This window comes from Doryrhamphus excisus, linkage group LG7 (assembly GCF_037039965.1).
Source record: "Doryrhamphus excisus strain RoL-2023G ecotype Guam linkage group LG7, RoL_Dexc_Guam_v1.1, whole genome shotgun sequence".
Taxonomy (NCBI): domain Eukaryota; kingdom Metazoa; phylum Chordata; class Actinopteri; order Syngnathiformes; family Syngnathidae; genus Doryrhamphus; species Doryrhamphus excisus.
In genome coordinates, this window is record NC_136363.1 from 1115875 (window position 1) to 1134432 (window position 18558).

The 18558-nt window shown below is 44.3% G+C and overlaps 2 protein-coding genes across 4 annotated transcripts; both read right to left on the bottom strand.

The window, feature by feature from the left end:
* Positions 1-819: 819 nt before the first annotated feature.
* On the bottom strand, positions 820-9741 carry wasf2 (WASP family member 2). The gene is made up of 9 exons (XM_058047981.2): positions 9575-9741; positions 6680-6852; positions 6461-6595; positions 5021-5174; positions 4678-4795; positions 4474-4592; positions 2707-2859; positions 2158-2636; positions 820-2082 (listed from the first exon to the last, which is right to left on the bottom strand). Exons 2-9 carry the CDS (start codon positions 6810-6812, stop codon positions 1925-1927), a joined length of 1449 nt encoding a protein of 482 aa, XP_057903964.2. The 5' UTR covers positions 6813-6852; positions 9575-9741; the 3' UTR covers positions 820-1924.
* Positions 9742-10072: 331 nt separating this feature from the next.
* Positions 10073-15986, bottom strand: LOC131102349 (putative methyltransferase-like protein 24). Of its 3 annotated transcripts, XM_078791737.1 has the most exons (7): positions 15840-15986; positions 14519-14591; positions 13788-14293; positions 13082-13180; positions 12104-12243; positions 11760-12012; positions 10073-10818 (listed from the first exon to the last, which is right to left on the bottom strand). In XM_078791737.1, exons 3-7 carry the CDS (start codon positions 14067-14069, stop codon positions 10513-10515), a joined length of 1080 nt encoding a protein of 359 aa, XP_078647863.1. In that variant the 5' UTR covers positions 14070-14293; positions 14519-14591; positions 15840-15986; the 3' UTR covers positions 10073-10512. The 3 variants fall into 3 exon arrangements, with proteins under 3 accessions (XP_078647863.1, XP_078647861.1, XP_078647862.1); XM_078791735.1 differs by having other exon boundaries at positions 13788-14591; XM_078791736.1 differs by lacking the exon at positions 15840-15986 and having other exon boundaries at positions 13788-15293.
* Between the last annotated feature and the right edge of the window lie 2572 nt (positions 15987-18558).

Consider the following 18558-nt stretch of genomic DNA (forward strand, 5'->3'; position numbering starts at 1 on the left):
GAGCCTATCCCAGCTGTCTTTGGGCGAGAGGCGGGGTACACCCTGGACTGGTGGCCAGCCAATCACAGGGCACATATAGACAAACAACCATTCACACTCACACCTGGGTAAAAAAATATCAATATGGCAATATCATTTTTCTTCCAAAACAATATTCTGAATGTAAATAACATTGATATAAAAAAAGGTCTTGTTTTGAGCCAATTCTAAATTCTAACAACCATTTTCTAAGTATAGCGACTCCGTAATCAGGAAAAAGCATTATTAGAGCCCTCTAGACATATAATAACACCCCTATAGTCACATTCATGAATTCATTTTCTACCGCTTATCCTCACGAGGCTCGTGCGGGCGGTGCTAGAGCCTATCCCAGCTGTCTTCGGGCGAACCAGCCAATCCCAGGGCACATATAGACAAACAACCATTCACACTCACATTCATACCTATGGACAATTTGGAGTGGTCAATTAACCTAGCATGTTTTTGGAATGTGGGAAACCAGAGTACCTGGAGAAAACCCACACATGCACGGGAGAACATGCAAACTCCACACAGAGATGGCCGAGGGTGGAATTGAACCCCGGTCTCCTAGCTGTGAGGTCTAACCACTTGACCGCCGTGCCGCCACACACATGGCAGTTTGTAGAAATAAAAAAAAACATTAATATTTTGGTAGTTAGAGCATAGAAAACCTGTATGTAAATATATGTATGTACACTTTAACATGATTAAAGCCCTCTACACATGAAATAACACCCCTACAGTGACATTTACATTCCAAATATTGTAGACATTAGAAATCTATTTCCTTTTACCAGATACCATTTGATCTTTTATTGGATGAGGAACCTGACTCACAGGTTTGTTATAAAGCCAAACAATATTATTGGTCATGCGGTGTAATAAAAAAGTACAGTTGCATTATTTAATGCCTTCAATAGCTATTTTCATAACCATATTCCATTCTACGTGTTCGTTACAAAAGCTTAAAAATTGCTTAATCAGCAAGACTATAAAAAAAAATGTCGATTGGGACATCCCGACATCGAACATATCAGTTGTTTCAAATTTCCATGTTCCTTGTTTTCATTTATCTGTGGCAGCCCACCGCAAATAGAATTGGTGCTCCCTGTTCCCACTTACTCATAAACACACAAAACCGCACATGGACCGCCAGGGAATAAGACGTTGCAGGAGGGATCGGTGTGAGCAGCTTCGTTGGTAGTTCTAAGTTCTTGTTTTTGGCATTGCTAGTCATGCCACTGCATCGTTATACCCCCCCCCCATGCCACGGACAACACACAGCAACACATTCGGCAAATTTATTACATTTTTACCCAGATAAAATAAATTTGTTTTGAGTCTTTGGGACTTAAGCGTTCACACAAGAAACGAGAAGCTGAAAACAAGTCCGATGTTTTCATACAAATGATCATAAAAGGAACTTTGGCAAAGCTTTTTGCGTGCATTTTTAACATAACTTTGCAATTTAACTCATCTTGAAAAAAGCCACTAAATAGGAAGTGCGTCGTGTAAATAACATACGTGTCTCCTCCTGCACGTCTGCGTTATGGTACCGCTTCAACTTCCTGTTTCTTTTGCACTGACGCACGCACAGACAATAACTACCGCTTAAAGACGTTAGAGGCGTTAATTGGCGAGGATGTGTGGCACTTATTCCCGCTCAATCATCCGCTGCCAGAAGGCACTAAAGCAGATTAAATCTGGCACTCGGCAGCAGTGGAGGAACACGAAGGAACGATGACAGAAGATGTCGGCAGAGAGACATGTTACACGTCAACGGAGCACAAAGTTTAAATAGAAGAAGGGAAGGAATGATTGTGCTAACCTGAGTGCTTGCTAGTGATTGAAAGGCGCTGAGGAAAAAAGAAAATAGAAAAAAAAGAAAAGGCGGCCATGATCATCATTCAGACCAGTCGTCGTCGTCGAACTCCGACGAGTCGTCCTCGCTGTCGCTGCACTCCACAGCGATGCGTCGCGACAGGATGGCAGCCACGTCATTGCCAAAGTGGTCGCTCTTCTCCTGCTCCCGCTGGGCCTCCACCTTGCGCAGGTTGAAGCCTGGAGAAAGACAAGAAGACGGCGTGGTCGGTATTGAAGGCTCAGCCAGGAAGTGAAGCCGACTTCCTGCCATACCTTGTCGGATGGCCTGCAGCAGGTCGCTGCGGGCGTCGCTGGCAGGGGCGGGCACTGGCTGCGGCTTGGGGGCGCTGGGCGGCATCGCAGCAGAGGGAAGAGAGGGCGCGGGGGCGTCAAAGGACGGCGGAGGCGGGCCGGGGGGTGGGGGCGGCGGCGGAGGGGGTGGAGGGCCACCTCCGGCGGCCATGGGAGGCGGCGGCGGAGGGGACATGGAGGACATGTTGGGAGGGGGAGGCGGAGCAGGCGGCGAGGCATAGGCGCCGGAGGGTGGGGGAGGAGGAGGAGGGCTGTCAAATCCAGGGGGAGGCGGGGGGACCCCAAATCCGGAGGGCGGCGGGGGAGGAGGTGCTGGAGGGGGGGAGATGTGAGGGCGAGAGTTGGACTGGGGCGAGGCCGGCGGGGGAGCAGGAGGTGGGTGGTTGGGGCTCAGCACGCTGACCCGCTTGTGGGTGGCACCACCATAGTGGCCGTCGTACCTGCACGCAACAAAACACGTTGGGACGCTTATTCCCCCGCCCCTTCCATCGTGAGCGCCGCTGTACTTACCCCATGTCTGGAGGCGGGGGAGGCAGGAAGTCGTCGGGGCCGGGCGGTGAGGAACCCGGGTCGTAAGCGTAGGAACCCGTACTCAAGTCCAGGCCCTCCGAGGTGAAGCCGTCGCCAGAACAGATACTTCCATTCAGACCCTCAGAGGAGTTCCTTGAACGCAACACGTCACGTGTCAATTACTAGTTTCCAGTAACTACTACTCATGTTATACATTATTTATTCATATTTAATCACATGATTATTACCTCATTTCATATTAACCTTAGACATTACATGCAGTCAGTAACAAAACAGTAAAATTGGAGAATATGTAGATACTAATAATTAGTATTAAAAATTCCTAAAACACATTTTATGTTGGAGCAGGGCAATAGTCTTAAAACATTTAGTCAAAATTGCTCATTTCTTTTTTTAAAAAGTCGTTAAAATACATAAATATTAATAATTATATTACAGAAAATATTATTTGATTACAATCCTCCAGTTTTTGAATGGTTAATACTTTGTTTAGCGGTCCTTGAACGCACCATCTCATGTTGTTCAATGCACAGACGGATGTGTTTCGAATGTATGGCTGTATTTTGATGTAGTTTACCGCTTTTTATTTCTTTCATATTTTCTCATATTTGCATCATGCATCAGAATGCATCAAGGTAAGATTTAACGACTTTATCGAGCGCTAACGTGCATATATGTGGTACACAACCTCTCTGAAAAACAAATTTCTGGAAAAACACAAAATAGTGAGAGATCGATAATGGAATCGTGACATTGCGAGGGGATGACTATATATCACCAATTAATTCATTATATAATATAAATAACGCAAACCTGAAGACATTTTATTGCATTTAATTTAATCAAATGTATATATATATATATATTTCACATACAATACTTTTGCTCTACTTTTCCCATTTTGCTGTTTTTTTTCCTCAATTAAATTTTTTTTCTTCAATGTGCAGCAGGCGAAGAAAAAAAAAAAGCTATGTACTGCAAATTTTTATTTTTTTTTAAACCTTCAACATGAAAACTGTAGCTGGCAACATGACTTGTAGTGCTACTGTGGCACGCTGGTGCGCGCAGGAAATAGTCCAATGCAATCTGTTGCCGCAAGGCATGCTGGGTAGTTTACGGTACTCTCTCCTCCAACATGTTGTCGTGTTTGTTGCATTTTTTTTTCTTGATCGCAAAACACATTGAGGAGGACGTGAGGCAAGTCAACAAGGAGAGACTTTCACAAAGAGATCCATTTGCCACATGACTACCCAGCATGCCTTGCGGGCACAGTTTAAGTTATGTTTATGTTGTTTATTGTTGATTTATGCGATACTTGCTGTGTTTGTGTTGTTTTATTTCGTTGCACTGTGAGTAAGTAGTACAAGTCGTTCTGTTAGACGGCCCCTTTGACAACGTTTTTTTTTTTTGACTTGCGAACCAAGTTTTCCCACCCCCATCTGAGTGGGTTATTGTAGTGAACTCTTGAGAGTTGTCATTGTGTTTCAGTTGAAAGAGGACATTTTAAAAATGTCGCTCCTCATTCATGTTGGTAGTGTATTCTAAAGTGCCAAAACCCCACAGGGGGTCATTTAGAAGCCATTTTGTTGCAAGGGCAGCCTCCAAACAGGACGTTCCACAGATTGGCTGATTATAGAAGAAGTGGGGGGAGGAGTCCACAAACAGGAAGTGCAGCGTTACTTAAGCCATTTACAATAAATGCACTCGGGTTCTTCTCCGACGCATCTCATCCTCTCATCAACTTACAGTTCATTCTTGGGGACCACAAACTCCTCGCCCATCTTGCGGCGTTCCCACTCCTCCTTCCTGGTCTTGATCTTGCGGGGGTTGAGGGTGCGCTGGTTCAGGTGGTCTTTCTTCTCCTTCTGCTCAAGACAAGTTTGACTTGGGGAGTCACAAACAAAAACACACAAACACGAGGCGTTTAACGAGCAGCGTGCGTGGACTCACTCTGTGTTTTCGTTTCTCCTTCATGATGTCCTTGGTGTCCTGCAGCATCTTCTCCTTCCACAGGTCAAAGAAGTAGGAAGGATTGGTGTAAATATTGAGGGCCTCTCTTCCATCCTCGCTGTGGACAAAGATGAATTAAGCAATAACTATATGAGATATACTTTTTTATATGTACTGCAAAGCGTGTAATGGGGTGATAAGGCTGCCCGTCATCTTGGAAAAAGCTAAGCAGGTTCCTTGAAAGCTCTTGAGTGGCTTTTGTGGCCGAGCTCGGCCTTCATAATTTAAAAGCACTTAGGATAATGCGTAGCTGAGCCACAGTCTCCAGGCTGCCAGGTCCTACCGGTATGGGCTGAGGAGGTTGAGCGGCGGCGGTGGGTTGCATGTGGCGTAGGTGTCCTGCACGGGCATGGGCAGCGACGGCCTGGTGAAGAGCTGCTGGTCCTGAATCAGGTTGCTGCGGAAAGCCTTGCGAGTGGTGATGGCCTGAAGAGAGACTGAGAGACAAAACGCACAACTTTTTTTTTTTTTCTTTCTCCGCTTGCGCCTGCGCTAATGACAGCGTAGCCTGCTCAGTGTTCCTAAGGAAGTTTGTGTCAAAATGGACGCCACCGTAAGAACCATGTGATTTCTCCCAGCCAATCAGCTAAGACAGAAGGGCTGTACATGAAAGTACTTTTTTAGCCCTATCGTTAGCATTTTGCTGCTGAAATAAGTCAATACAAAGTGAACAAAGTAAAGTACTACAGTACTACATTACTAGAGTAAATTTGATTCGAGATATTTAGGTGGAATATCGATATAAGACATACATCCTGATATTTTCCCACAAAGGGAGTTTAGACAAAATGAAAGCCAAGTGTGAGTGTCAAGTTGTTTTATTCAAATAAATACGAAAAATACCAACGTGTCAACTGCATCAGACTTAGCAGCTGTCAGTTTAACTTCCTTCTACATTTGTGGTGAATGTTGTGACTTTGCCAGTCATTCGTTTTCAGCAGTTCTTTGTAGCGTTTTTCCCCCCACTTGGACAATGTACAGTATTAGCAATGTGACTGGTTGCTTTTCCTTTTATGAGGAACGCAACAGTGTGGCAGACGTTCCTCATATTGGGGTTTGTGCCAAGTTTTAAGGTGGTGAAAAGAATTTATTTCATGTTCTGGATTGGAAGTGCCTCCATATTACTAAATTACCGCTTATTCCTTGCCCACTTCTTCCATCACAGACACGCTAGCCTGTTAGCTTCCACTATGACTGAGGGCATCTGCTCTGCCCTTCCTCACTCCTTTTTGTAGGCATGAGGGACATACAGCTCAAATCTAGTCGATATTGATATCAACGATATGGTTGGTTTTGATATAGTGCTTAAAGCAAATGTCAATGTTCTCTTGAAATATTTCCGCTATATACTTGAAATACTTTATTCCATTTCTAGTGTTTTTCTTTTTTTTTGTTTTCGTTTTTTTTTTGTTTTGTTTTCTTCCGGGCAAATATGAAAAATATGGACAATTTGGAGTGGCCAATTAACCTAGCATGTTTTTGGAATGTGGGAGGAAACCGGAGTACCCGGAAAAAACCCACACACGCACAGGGAGAACATGCAAACACCACACCGAGATGCCCGAGGGTGGAATCGAACTCAGGTCTCCCAGCTGTGTGTCCTGAGGTATAAAAATCATCTACATCAGGTAGATGTAGGTTTCATGTGAGATGTGATTCCTTCATACAATATAAACACTCCATAATAATGGTGAAGACAAGCTAAAGTGGTGAAGATCCTTACCCTCCTCTTCTTTGGGGTCCAGCTGCGTGACTTTGACCTGCAGGCGGTCCACTCTATCCCCCAGCGAATCCACCCTGGTGGCAAAGTCTTCCGCCTGTTCGAACAGCGCCATGAACACGTCGGACGCATTCTTGCCTGCAGGCACACAAAAACACCAAAGAAGAAGAAGAAGATGAGTCGCAGAAGTAAAACTCGGGACAAGATGGCCGATAGACTCACTGAGGCTGCCCAGCTGACGGATGATGTTGGCCAAGCTGTTGTTGGTGACGCATTCCAGCTCGCTGCGGATGCTGGTGGGGATGGACTGGCGGCACACGTGTCGCGGTTCGATGTTCCTGGTGACCAGAGGCATGGCGGGGCTCGGACGGGGGCGGCAAGGGGGCCAAACCCAGCTAAGAAGAGGAAGCAGCAACCATTGGTGAGTGCCGATGTGTACGACTGTCACCTGGGAAAAAGTTGCATGTGAGCGCTGGTCACATGGGTATAAATAAAGACCCGACCAGACCAGACAGACGAAAGGAGAAGCAAAACTCAAGTTTCCTCCCGTTTCTGCGGTAAAGCACATTTGAGCTCAAAATGATACAATGCATGGCACGTCTCTTCAACGTTGCGTGGAAGTCGGGAACAGTACCTTTTGGATTGGCAGACCACCAGAGGTGGTCCCCCTCTTTAAGAAGGGTGACCGGAGGGTGTGTTCCAACTATAGCGGGATCACACTCCTCAGCCTCCCTGGGAAAGTCTATTCCAGGGTGCTGGAATTACTTTTTATTTTTCTACACAAAATAAGATGAAAAATAAATAAACAAATCAAGAATAAAGAAAATCAATCAGTAATAAATAAATAAATATAATAACAATAAAATGGCAAATAATAAAAACTTAAAAAATCACATATAGTTGGTGTTTAGACAAATTATTTTTTTCAGATTAAAATGAACAAAGCATTATTAGAGCCCTGTAGACATGACAAAACACGACTATAGTCACATTTATACTCTTTTTTTATTTACAACATATTGCGCAACTGCAGGGTCTTGAGACACATGCTAACTCGCAAACTAGAGAGCTAGCGACCTAAACGGTAGCCTTCAAGTTATTTCCTTTAAACTTAAATAGCCAAAAACTTACCACTTCCACACGGATAGGGAGGATAACTATTAACAGTTATTTAACCTTTAACGTGAACATTAATCAAACGTAATAATTTTTTTCTGGGTACATGATACCATACGGCATCCATATCAAACTTGCGCAAGCCGCACTAACATTAAACTAGTGTCCTGCGGGCCACATTTGGCCCACGGGCCGCGTGTTTAAGGCCCCTGAATTAGGGCCTTCCGTCACGCATGCTCATCTCACCCCTGCTGGCTTTAAGTACACCCTGCAATGCTTCCTATTCCCCATTTTCGCTTGCCTAATTATAGCTGTGTCATGCCGGAGCCACAGTGAGTCGAGCTGCAGTCATCGTTTTACAACAACTTCTTGAAACTTTTCCCACACATGACATACATAATGTTTTCCGTAAATCTATTCATGAAACAGATTCAGGCTCATAAACACATTATCATGGGACTGCCTTTGACTGAAGTTCGTTGTTCCAAGTCCGTCCGGCAGATGGCATCCTAACTCTGCATTTTAACACACTTCATACTGACAACTTCACGACTTTGTCACAATATTTTGATTCAGACCTTCGATACAATCATCCCTTGTTTATCAAGGTTAATTGGTTCCAGACACGACAGCGATAAGTGAATTTCCGGGACATAGAATTATATCCATGTAGACATGAAATATAGTCACTTTTACACTCCTATAATTCTTTGTTTACGTCACATTGCACAGGCTGTGGGATCATAGGACATAACAGACAGACACCGCTAGATTAGCAAGCTAGCGAGCTAACTAATTAGCCTCTCCAATTTATTTACTCTAAACTTAAGAAAGTGCTTCAAACTGAATGGGGATGAAGAAGCAAAAAATGTACCACTTCCACACAGAATGAGAGGATAGCATTTTTTTCCATGGGATGTCTGCTGGGCTCTGCAGGCTCGGGAGGCAGTCTCCATGCAGCGTGAAAGGTAATGTCATGTTGCATAACTTTACTGATGCCTAGTGACCATAGGACTACATATAACTTGTCTTTCTGTATGTTTTGACTAATAATAGGCCGCAGGCCATATTTTCTCGTCCTAATTTATGCTCACTTTTTGTCTTCCACCTATAAAAACATTGTTTAATTATGCAAATTTGATTATCTGCTCTACCGACTTACTGCCACAGATAACATTGCAGTCCTGTGGGAAACACTGATATGATAACCATCACCTTTTTAAAAAAAAATTAAATATAAAAAAAAAATTAAATAAAAAAAAAAAAATTAAATAAACACACAGAAAGGCGTCAAAACTAATTCACAATATCAAAGCCCGCACTGCACTCTTTCTGATATTATGGACAGAGAAATTAAAAATAAAATGAATGTTTTTCAGCCGCTCATTGTCTAAAAACACTGCAAGGGAGTTCCACCATCTGCGTTAATGAGGACACAACTCTCCCCACTGAGTTTATAGGTTTCTGAAAAGGACACTTGTCACTACTGGGCACTTTTTTTACAGTTTTGGTGTGAAAATTGAAATTTTTTCATAACCCCAGATAAATTAGGCCATATTTTGCGGTGTAAAGGGAATAAAATGAGCTAAGTTAACTGACAATAAGTTGTTGTATAATGACAACTACCACAGCCAGGATGCTAGGTGGTGTTACTCCCCACGCGCTTTGATGTCTCTAGCCGCGCCCCTGCAATTCTCTCAAGTCACGGCGGCTAACAATGTTTGGTCACGGTAGTCAAAATGACAGACACTTTTCTTAAAATTTTAATTCTTGTGCCTTCAGTCAGCTCTGGAATGTCTTTTATTCGTCTATTCGGCTAATAAACTACACTGAGTGACCAGCAACATGAAGTTAGCTAAAAACTAGCCAAAATGTAACTTGGCTTCTTGGCCTTGTCAAAGCAGGAAGTAACTTGTAAGCGACTCTTGTTTCGAACAAAACACCATTTTGACTCTTCTTCAATGCCAAAAACCAGCATGCAGTGGTCTCATATGTGCTTACCGTCCAAAGTGGAACCAGACTCCCTCTTTTGCTGTCTTGTTTGTCCAACTTGCAAAGTTTTCCACTCGAAAACGTTGAACGGTGTGACGGGCAAACGCGGACGTAGCGCGGCCGAACACTGTCTCGAGTTTGCGAGCTCCTGATTGGCGGAGCGGACGAGCGTCTCTAAGATAATTGGCCGCTGCGGCTGTCACATACAGTCTCCGAGTGCGGAAAGTGGGTTTCACTGGCGTAAATACCGCAACTCCACCCGGATTTGTGGCGGACATATGTGCGCCACTTGCGTAAGGGAGGACATTCCAGTGTGCACTTAGAGCGAGTTGGAACGCGTCCCAAGAATGACAGGCATTAGCCTTCTTTAGGATATGATCGACTAGGTCAAGTTGTATTTCACGTAAACGAGTCAAAGCCCATGTTTACAAATGACGCGTTCAAGTGCATTTGTAAGTTTAGGTATTTGTAGTTTAGCAAATAAAACAAATATAATACTACTAATAATTTAAAAATAGAGACTTTATTGAAGTTTTCAAAAGCTTTTCTCACACCCAGCAATTAAGATTTTCCTCGGTGCAGTTATGGAAAAATCCATAAAAAACATTTGGATGGTGGAGATTTAAAACTCCAATTACATTCAAGGAACAGAAGAACAGGTCTTCTTAAAGGTGCTCCCTACGGCGTTTATGGCACAGCTTGATGGACAGTTCGAGTATCGGATTTCCACGGGTATGTTCTAGAAGAGGCGGGTCTAAACTTTGCATCCCCTTGTTTCGTATGTGTCATTAAATGCAGCAGTATTACAGCATGTGGAAGTCCATTAAAGTAGCACATCCTATCATCGCCACTAGATGGTGCTGTGGCTACGCAAGACACCCTTCGACAAGCAATGGTCTGCCCCACAGGAATATCAATGCTCACTTCTGATTGGTCAAAGGCTGACGTCAGTGTCTCATGTTGACCCAGCTGAGGGTGTAGCAGCTGCGTGCGTCCCTCACACTCCGGTTCAAGACACTCCGACCCTCTCCCTCAGAGCTGTGGACCAGTCGGAGCCCCGAGTCCCGGAGTCCCTGCAGGACGCTGAACCAATAGCGGAGCACCTGCTCGTCGCTCCCGCCCACCTCAAAGCCGGCCCACTGAAGGTGCACCTTGGCCACCAGGTGATGGACGCGCTGCGAGGTGCCCAGTTCGATCCAGTTCTGGAAGACACGCCACTCGGCACTGAGCAGGTCGGCGTACAGGAAGTGGACCTGGAGGGGGATAGTGCAAAGTACTACCACAATATTTTCATGTATTGTTAAATTCATGTATACAGTGGTGTGATCAAACAACCATTCACACTCACATTCATACCTATGGTATACCTACCATCACACTACCACCACCGTATTTTACTGTTGCTATCATTTTTCTGAAATGCGGTCTCTGGGATCATGAAGATGTTTTCTGGCAAAATTGACATGAGCCTCAATGTTGTTTTTGTTCAGTAGTGGTTTTGGTCTTGGAACTCGAGACCTGCACTTCTATGGATGTTGTTGCGGGGCCTTTTGTGACCTCCAGGGGTCATTTTGGTTGGCTGGCCACTACTGAGAAGGTTCACCACTGTTCCATGTTTTCACTATTTGTGGATAATGACTCTCACTGTGGTTTGCTGGAGTCCCAAAGCTTTAGCAATGGCTTTATAACCTTTTCCACACTGATAGATCTTAATTTATCTCGGTTGTCAGTTTTTCACACAAGGCCATGTAGGTTTCAATTTTTTCTCCCTCAATAATAAAAGGTTTCATGTAAAAACGACATTTTGTGTTCAGTTATGATTAATATTAATATTAGTTTGAGGGTCTGAAACATTTAATAAGCAAAACATTTTTTCACACCCCTGTTTATAAACAAGTATATATACCTAATGAGGGTTTTTTCATATAATTAAGTACATGTAATTTATGCTTTCTTTAAAAAAAAGTAATTACTGTATTTCCATTCTGACTTGATGATGCTATAAAGGAGTACAGTGGCTAAGTAGGGCCCCCTTGTGGCGACAGGGTGTAACTGAGCATCAGATTGCTGTCTTAAACGGTTGCCATGGCAGCTCCAGATGGCTGCAGAGCTCTGTTGCTATAGGAACATACAAGTATGAGAGCTCCGGGTTCATGATGGGGTGTATTATTTCTGTCTAACGTGTGCGGCTTACGACGGGATGTCCCAAGGCCGCCATGATGTCCGCCAGCGTTCGCGACACGCTCGCCTTGTGCCCGCGCCTCCTCGCCGCTCGCCACTCCAGCCACATCCTGTGCTGAGTGGTCGTGCCGCCATCGCCGTGGCGACCGGCCAAACTGTTGCCACGGCGACCACCAGATGCTGCAGCGTTGCTCGGATCAAAGCTGTGGACTTGGCAGCCCAGCCCAGACACCGTCTTTAGAAAGTCGGCGTCTCCCGCGTCCATGCTGCGCGACAAACAGTCAATTATCTGTAACATTGTTTATTCGGAGGCTCACACACACACATACACACACACACACACACACACACACACACCTGAAGGAGTATGCAACGCACGGCATGTCTGCAGCAGGAAGCAGCCACTCCTCCGCACACAGCAGCCAAGGGTGAGGCGAGGCTGCAGGGGGGTGGGACGCCTGAACTTGACCCGGGGAGAGGACCCTGGAGCAGTTCAACTGGAGGTGACGGCACAAAAAGATAGAATAATGACATGACGGGCTGCTGCCTCATTAAAACTGCCTTTTTGGCGTGAAGAATCACTTTGAAAGTGAAACATGACCTTTTTTTTTACCCTTCGTGGACACCCTGAAGCTTAGAGGTGGACGCTGCTGTTCAGCCTAACGAGGTCCACAACAAGACCTGGATCGTTCTGTCTTCCTTAGATAATAAGGCTGAGTTTGTGGGTGTTTATTCAACAATATATCTAATTTTATGTAAATGATATAAATTTTGAAAATATGGGCCATTATTTTATACAAAGAAATAACGTACAGTTAGAAAACCCAGTTTTTCTTAAAAAAAAAAAAAAAAAAGCTCACATTTTTTACACGTTTATGTCTTTATGCTTCACTGATCTTGTTTTTCCTAAAGTGTTGACATCTTGCGCTTGTTTCGGTGGTCCTTGAACGCACCATAATTGATGTGAGATGCAACAGTCAGTCTTATTGCAAATGCTGATTCAAAATGGGAGTAGAATGTGAAAATGAAGCCAGCTGTGGGGTTTGTAAAAGGAAGTAGGGTTGGTAGTATGGTCGTATTCGCTGGTAGTACTGTGATACCAAAGTGGCCCCTTTATCTTTTCATTAAGTGTGGTTGACTAACCCTGGTTGAAAGTATCAAAAATAGTCATTTACGGCTTTTTTACGGGCACATCCATTATGGATAAATAAGGTTAGCAACAGCAAACGCTCCGTCACCTCATACGTCAGAGTACTACTGTCTTTGCAGAGGTACATTTTGTTGCTAGTTAGCCCGGTTGGCAAGGTGATGTGTTCTGCATTCTACAAAGCACACCTGTGGTCTGGTGATATGCAGGACGATGCGGCTGAGCTCTGCAGAGAAAGACGGCGGGTCTTGGGCCCAAGGCTGCAGCTCCAACGTCCTGGGTCCATCCTGGCGACACACAAAGACCAGATGTATTCAAACAACGGTGTGGTAGTGGCGGATGTCAACATGCACAGGAATGGTGGCATGGGTGGGGTGGGGTGGTGCATTGTGGGTCAGGTCAGAGGCCATGGCCTGAGATAAGGCACGCTTGCCTGAGGCGGTTTTGTGATATATTATCGCAATTAAAGCCCCCCCCACACACACACACTGCGGGTATGTGGTTACCATAGCAACTCAAGAGAGTTGAGGGGGGGGCATGGTTTACTGGAATGAGTCAGAGTTTAGCCTTGAACATAAAAAGAAGTTTGAGGAGGGAGGAAGGAGGCATGGCCGGGGGCCTTTCCTAGAGTGTTGTGTTTATTATTTAAATACGTTCAAATTTACATTTTCATCAACTTTTCATGACAATTTCCTTAGTTTTAAAAAATTTTGAAATGTAAATGTGAGGACTCATTGCTAAAAACATCATTGAATAGTACTACTACCCCCCCAATAAAATAAAAATAAAACTAATGTTGACTAGTAACATTACACTAATAAGCATGTGTAATTCTAGACAATGAAAATACCTGGAACACTTAATCACGTGTTCTCTCGCGATACCGCCACATACCTGCCGTGAATTCATCTCGTTCTCGTCCTCGTAAGCTCGCGTGACCTCCTCCTCCTGTGACTCCTCCGCAGGAACCTGCGTCCGTTCCCCGCGAGAACTCCTGCCCGGCTCGATGCTCATGACGGACAAAGCCACCGCCGCCCCGGGCTCCTCCCCGCCGCCCGTGGCGCCTCCGCCGGGCAGCCGCGGTGCGAACACGCCGAGCTGCAGCGCGAGCAGCAGCAGCGGCGGCACCAGGAGAAGAGCCGCGTCCGGCCGGAGCAGCGCGCGGACCCGCCGCATGGCTCCCGTGTGGCATCCCCGCTGCTGCTGGTGAGGGCTGGCTCCGGGAGAGGTCCCGGCTGAGACCTCCCCTCTCTCGTCTCCCCTCCCCGGACGGAGCAAACCCCCCTGGGGCGAAAGAGTGTGATGACGAGGCACATTCCTGGAGCGGCAGGGGCTGCGTTTGATTTGTTTACGACACAATACTCCGTGTGTGACGTCATCTCGCTTCTCAAATGGGGGTACTTGGAAAATACACAGTATTTGTACAGTGGGAAAAAAATATTTATTGTAACACAGAATTCATGTAAATATAAAATGTAATGTTAATGGCATGTTATGCTAAAAAACAACAACATTCTATGCTAGTTTTGTGTTGCTTATTCTGGCTGGGTGAACTAATACTGTTAGCATGGAGATTAAAGGTCATATGATGAACAAAACTAGTCATGTGTCTTTAAAGCACTTACCTACAAATGTCGTCACGTACCCCGCCTCTCCCCCACAAAAACAGCTGGGATAAGCTCCAGCAGACCGGCGACCCTAGTGAGTATAAGCGGTAGTAAATGGATGGACGGAATGTGGGTAATGAAGTAAACTAAACTCAATGGCCTTTCCTGTACTGCATTTAAAAAAAGTATGATGTTCTCTTGTTCCTAAGCAACTCAGGAGCCGCAGTCAGACACATTAATATTAAAAGATGGAGTCAGGCCTGCAGGGTGGGGGGCTGCTGCACTAATATTTGGTTTTTTTTTTTAGTTACACTTCCACAACTTGTTTTTTGTGTGCGCATCCCAGAATATTGTAGTCCATTAGTAGCTTGTATTTACATTGGGAGTATTGTTATTGAATTTAAATAAGTCACATTTCTTTACAGTGATTATTGACATAATTGGCGACCTTCTGCTAATTCTTTTCCAAGTCGGACTTGAAAGCACATGTCGCTCCGCTCAACGAACAGCGGGTGCTACCGTGGGGCCCTCCGCCCATCTCACAGGCATGTCTGTTTTCTTTGTGAAATAAATAATAGGACCCCAGAAGTGACAGAACAAAGTTCATTTGTATTTATAAACAAATTAGTTGTATTTTTCATGTTTTTCTTTGCCCATGATGGAAATGCGTCATAGCCAATTATGCAAATTCAAAGCCACCCGCGGCGTCTATTTGGGCTTAAATGGACCAAATAAAAGGGCTCCGGTTACGGTGGTGGGGGTTGCTAAAGTAGCGTCTTTCCACCGTGTGGCATTGTTGACAGCAGCCCCCCCTCCCCCTCCCCAACCCCCACCCTGACTGCCATGTCACAGCAAACACACGTCCTCCAGCCGTGTCTGAGTCTGTTTAGTCAGCCTGTTGACAAACTGCACTGCACACAATATGCAGCCAGTCAACTCCTCCGTCTGTCGGGTCAAGAGAGCGGTGTTATTTATTTCAAGTGTCCCTAGCAAATGACTGTGCGTCTTAAAAGATAAATAGGTGATCTTTGTGTTTTGGTCTTTACGTACGCACTCCCATGGGTGGTTCATACTCGCAGTGTAGTGTTCTCATCATTGCTGGGTTTGTAAAAACCGACCCCTTCTAGCATGTGGAAACCATCCGAATATGTATTTTGGGAAACACAATTTACTAAGATAGTCCATCATAATGGGTTAAAAAGTTCAGGAAACAAACAAAAACGTCGGAGCCAAGTATGGACATGTTCCTGTTTAAGTGAGCATCAAGAAGGACAATTAATACAAAAATTAAAGTTCAAACATTGTTGCAACGGGAAAATTGGAATGCAAAAATACTTGCCACCTGGAAGAATCTCCAGCGGTACTCCACAGCGAAGGTGGGGTCCAAGGGTTTCGGCTGAAACTTGGTGACGGAGCTCAAACTTTGCCAAACTGCAGCGAAACGATGAAGGACACATACACAAATGTACAGTATTCATGCAGACTGGTTTGGCGTAAGAACATATGTAAATAGACATGTTAGAGGCGTTATTGTCATGGAATGTACACTATTCATGCAGACTGGTTTGGCGTAAGAACATAAATAGACATGTTAGAGGCGTTATTGTCATATAATGTACAGTATCCATGCAGACTGGTTTGGCGTAAGAACATAAATAGACATGTTAGAGGCGTTATTGTCATATAATGTACAGTATCCATGCAGACTGGTTTGGCGTAAGAACATAAATACACATGTTAGAGGCGTTATTGTCATATAATGTACAGTATTCATGCAGAGTGGTTTGGCGTAAGAATGCAAATAGACACGTTAGAGGCGTTATTGTCATAGAACGTACAGTATTCATGCAGACTGGTTTGGCGTAAGAACACAAATAGACACATTAGAGGCGTTATTGTCAGAATGTACAGTATCCATGCAGACTGGTTTGGCGTAAAAACGCAAATAGACATGTTAGAGACATTATTGTCATAGAATGTACAGTATCCACGCAGACTGGTTTTGTATAAAAACGCAAATAGACATGTTAGAGGCGTTATTGTCATGGAATGTACAGTATTCATGCAGACTGGTTTGGTGTAAGAACAAATAGACATGTTAGAGGCGTTATTGTCATAGAACGTACAACATTCATGCAGACTGGTTTTGTATAAGAACGCAAATAGACATGTTAGAGGCGTAACATACAGTATCCATGCAGACTGGTTTTGTATAAGAACACCAATAGACATGTTAGAGGCGTTATTGTCATATAACGTACAGTATTCATGTAGACTGGTTTGGCGTAAGAACGCAAATAGACATGTTAGAGGTGTTATTGTCATAGAACGTACAGTATTCATGCAGACTGGTTTTGTATAAGAACGCAAATAGACATGTTAGAGGCGTTATTGTCATAGAACGTACAGTATTCATGCAGACTGGTTTGGCGTAAGAACGCAAATAGACATGTTAGAGGCGTTATTGTCATAGAACGTACAGTATCCATGCAGACTGGTTTGGCGTAAGAACACCAATAGACATGTTAGAGGCGTTATTGTCATAGAACGTACAGTATCCATGCAGACTGGTTTTGTATAAGAACGCAAATAGACATGTTAGAGGCGTTATTGTCATAGAACGTACAGTATCCATGCAGACTGGTTTTGTATAAGAACGCAAATAGACATGTTAGAGGCGTTATTGTCATAGAACGTACAGTATCCATGCAGACTGGTTTTGTATAAGAACGCAAATAGACATGTTAGAGGCGTTATTGTCATAGAACGTACAGTATTCATGCAGACTGGTTTTGTATAAGAACGCAAATAGACATGTTAGAGGCGTTATTGTCATCGAACGTACAGTATCCATGCAGACTGGTTTGGCGTAAGAACGCAAATAGACATGTTAGAGGCGTTATTGTCATAGAACGTACAGTATTCCTGCAGACTGGTTTGGCGTAAGAACGCAAATAGACATGTTAGAGGCGTTATTGTCATAGAACGTACAGTATTCATGCAGACTGGTTTTGTATAAGAACGCAAATAGACATGTTAGAGGCGTTATTGTCATAGAATGTACAGTATCCATGCAGACTGGTTTGGCGTAAGAACGCAAATAGACATGTTAGAGGCGTTATTGTCATAGAACGTACAGTATCCATGCAGACTGGTTTGGCGTAAGAACGCAAATAGACATGTTAGAGGCGTTATTGTCATAGAACGTACAGTATTCATGCAGACTGGTTTTGTATAAGAACGCAAATAGACATGTTAGAGGCGTTATTGTCATAGAACGTACAGTATTCATGCAGACTGGTTTTGTATAAGAACGCAAATAGACATGTTAGAGGCGTTATTGTCATAGAACGTACAGTATCCATGCAGACTGGTTTTGTATAAGAACGCAAATAGACATGTTAGAGGCGTTATTGTCATAGAACGTACAGTATCCATGCAGACCGATTATGCCCTCTGGAAGTGACGCAAACTGCCTTTAGGTCACATGGCTGAAACCCAGTAATTGAAACTTCCTTCTCCTAATAGGCCTCTCTCTCCTTTCTTTGCAACACCCCTTTCAGCGTGCAAGACAGCTCCAGTGATGAACAACATGTCACCATCTTCTTAGGTAGAAACTCCAACTCGGGAACTTGTCTTTCGACATCCTGTATGCTTCCTTACTGAGGATGACGATTGTTTGTTTCAGGGTTTTTTTTTTTTTTAAGTAGCTCCTACTCTGATTTCCTTTCCAACACCCCCCCACCCTCTCCGAAGCAGCCATCCATCCCCCTCCTCTCCCTGCCGAATTGTGTCCTCGCCTGAACTCTGGTTCTCAGTCCCAGACAGCCTCAGTGAAAAAGCCCAGCACGCTCGCTTGCTCATGCACACACACATGCGCACACACACACACACACACACACACACACACATCATAATCCCTCGTCGTCGTCGGAGGAGAATTAAACTAGAGACGGCGTTACCAATGGCAAGAACAGAATGTGTATTTAAATATTTTGCACCTGGGATACATACATACATACGTACATACATACATACATGATATGTAACCGACAGAT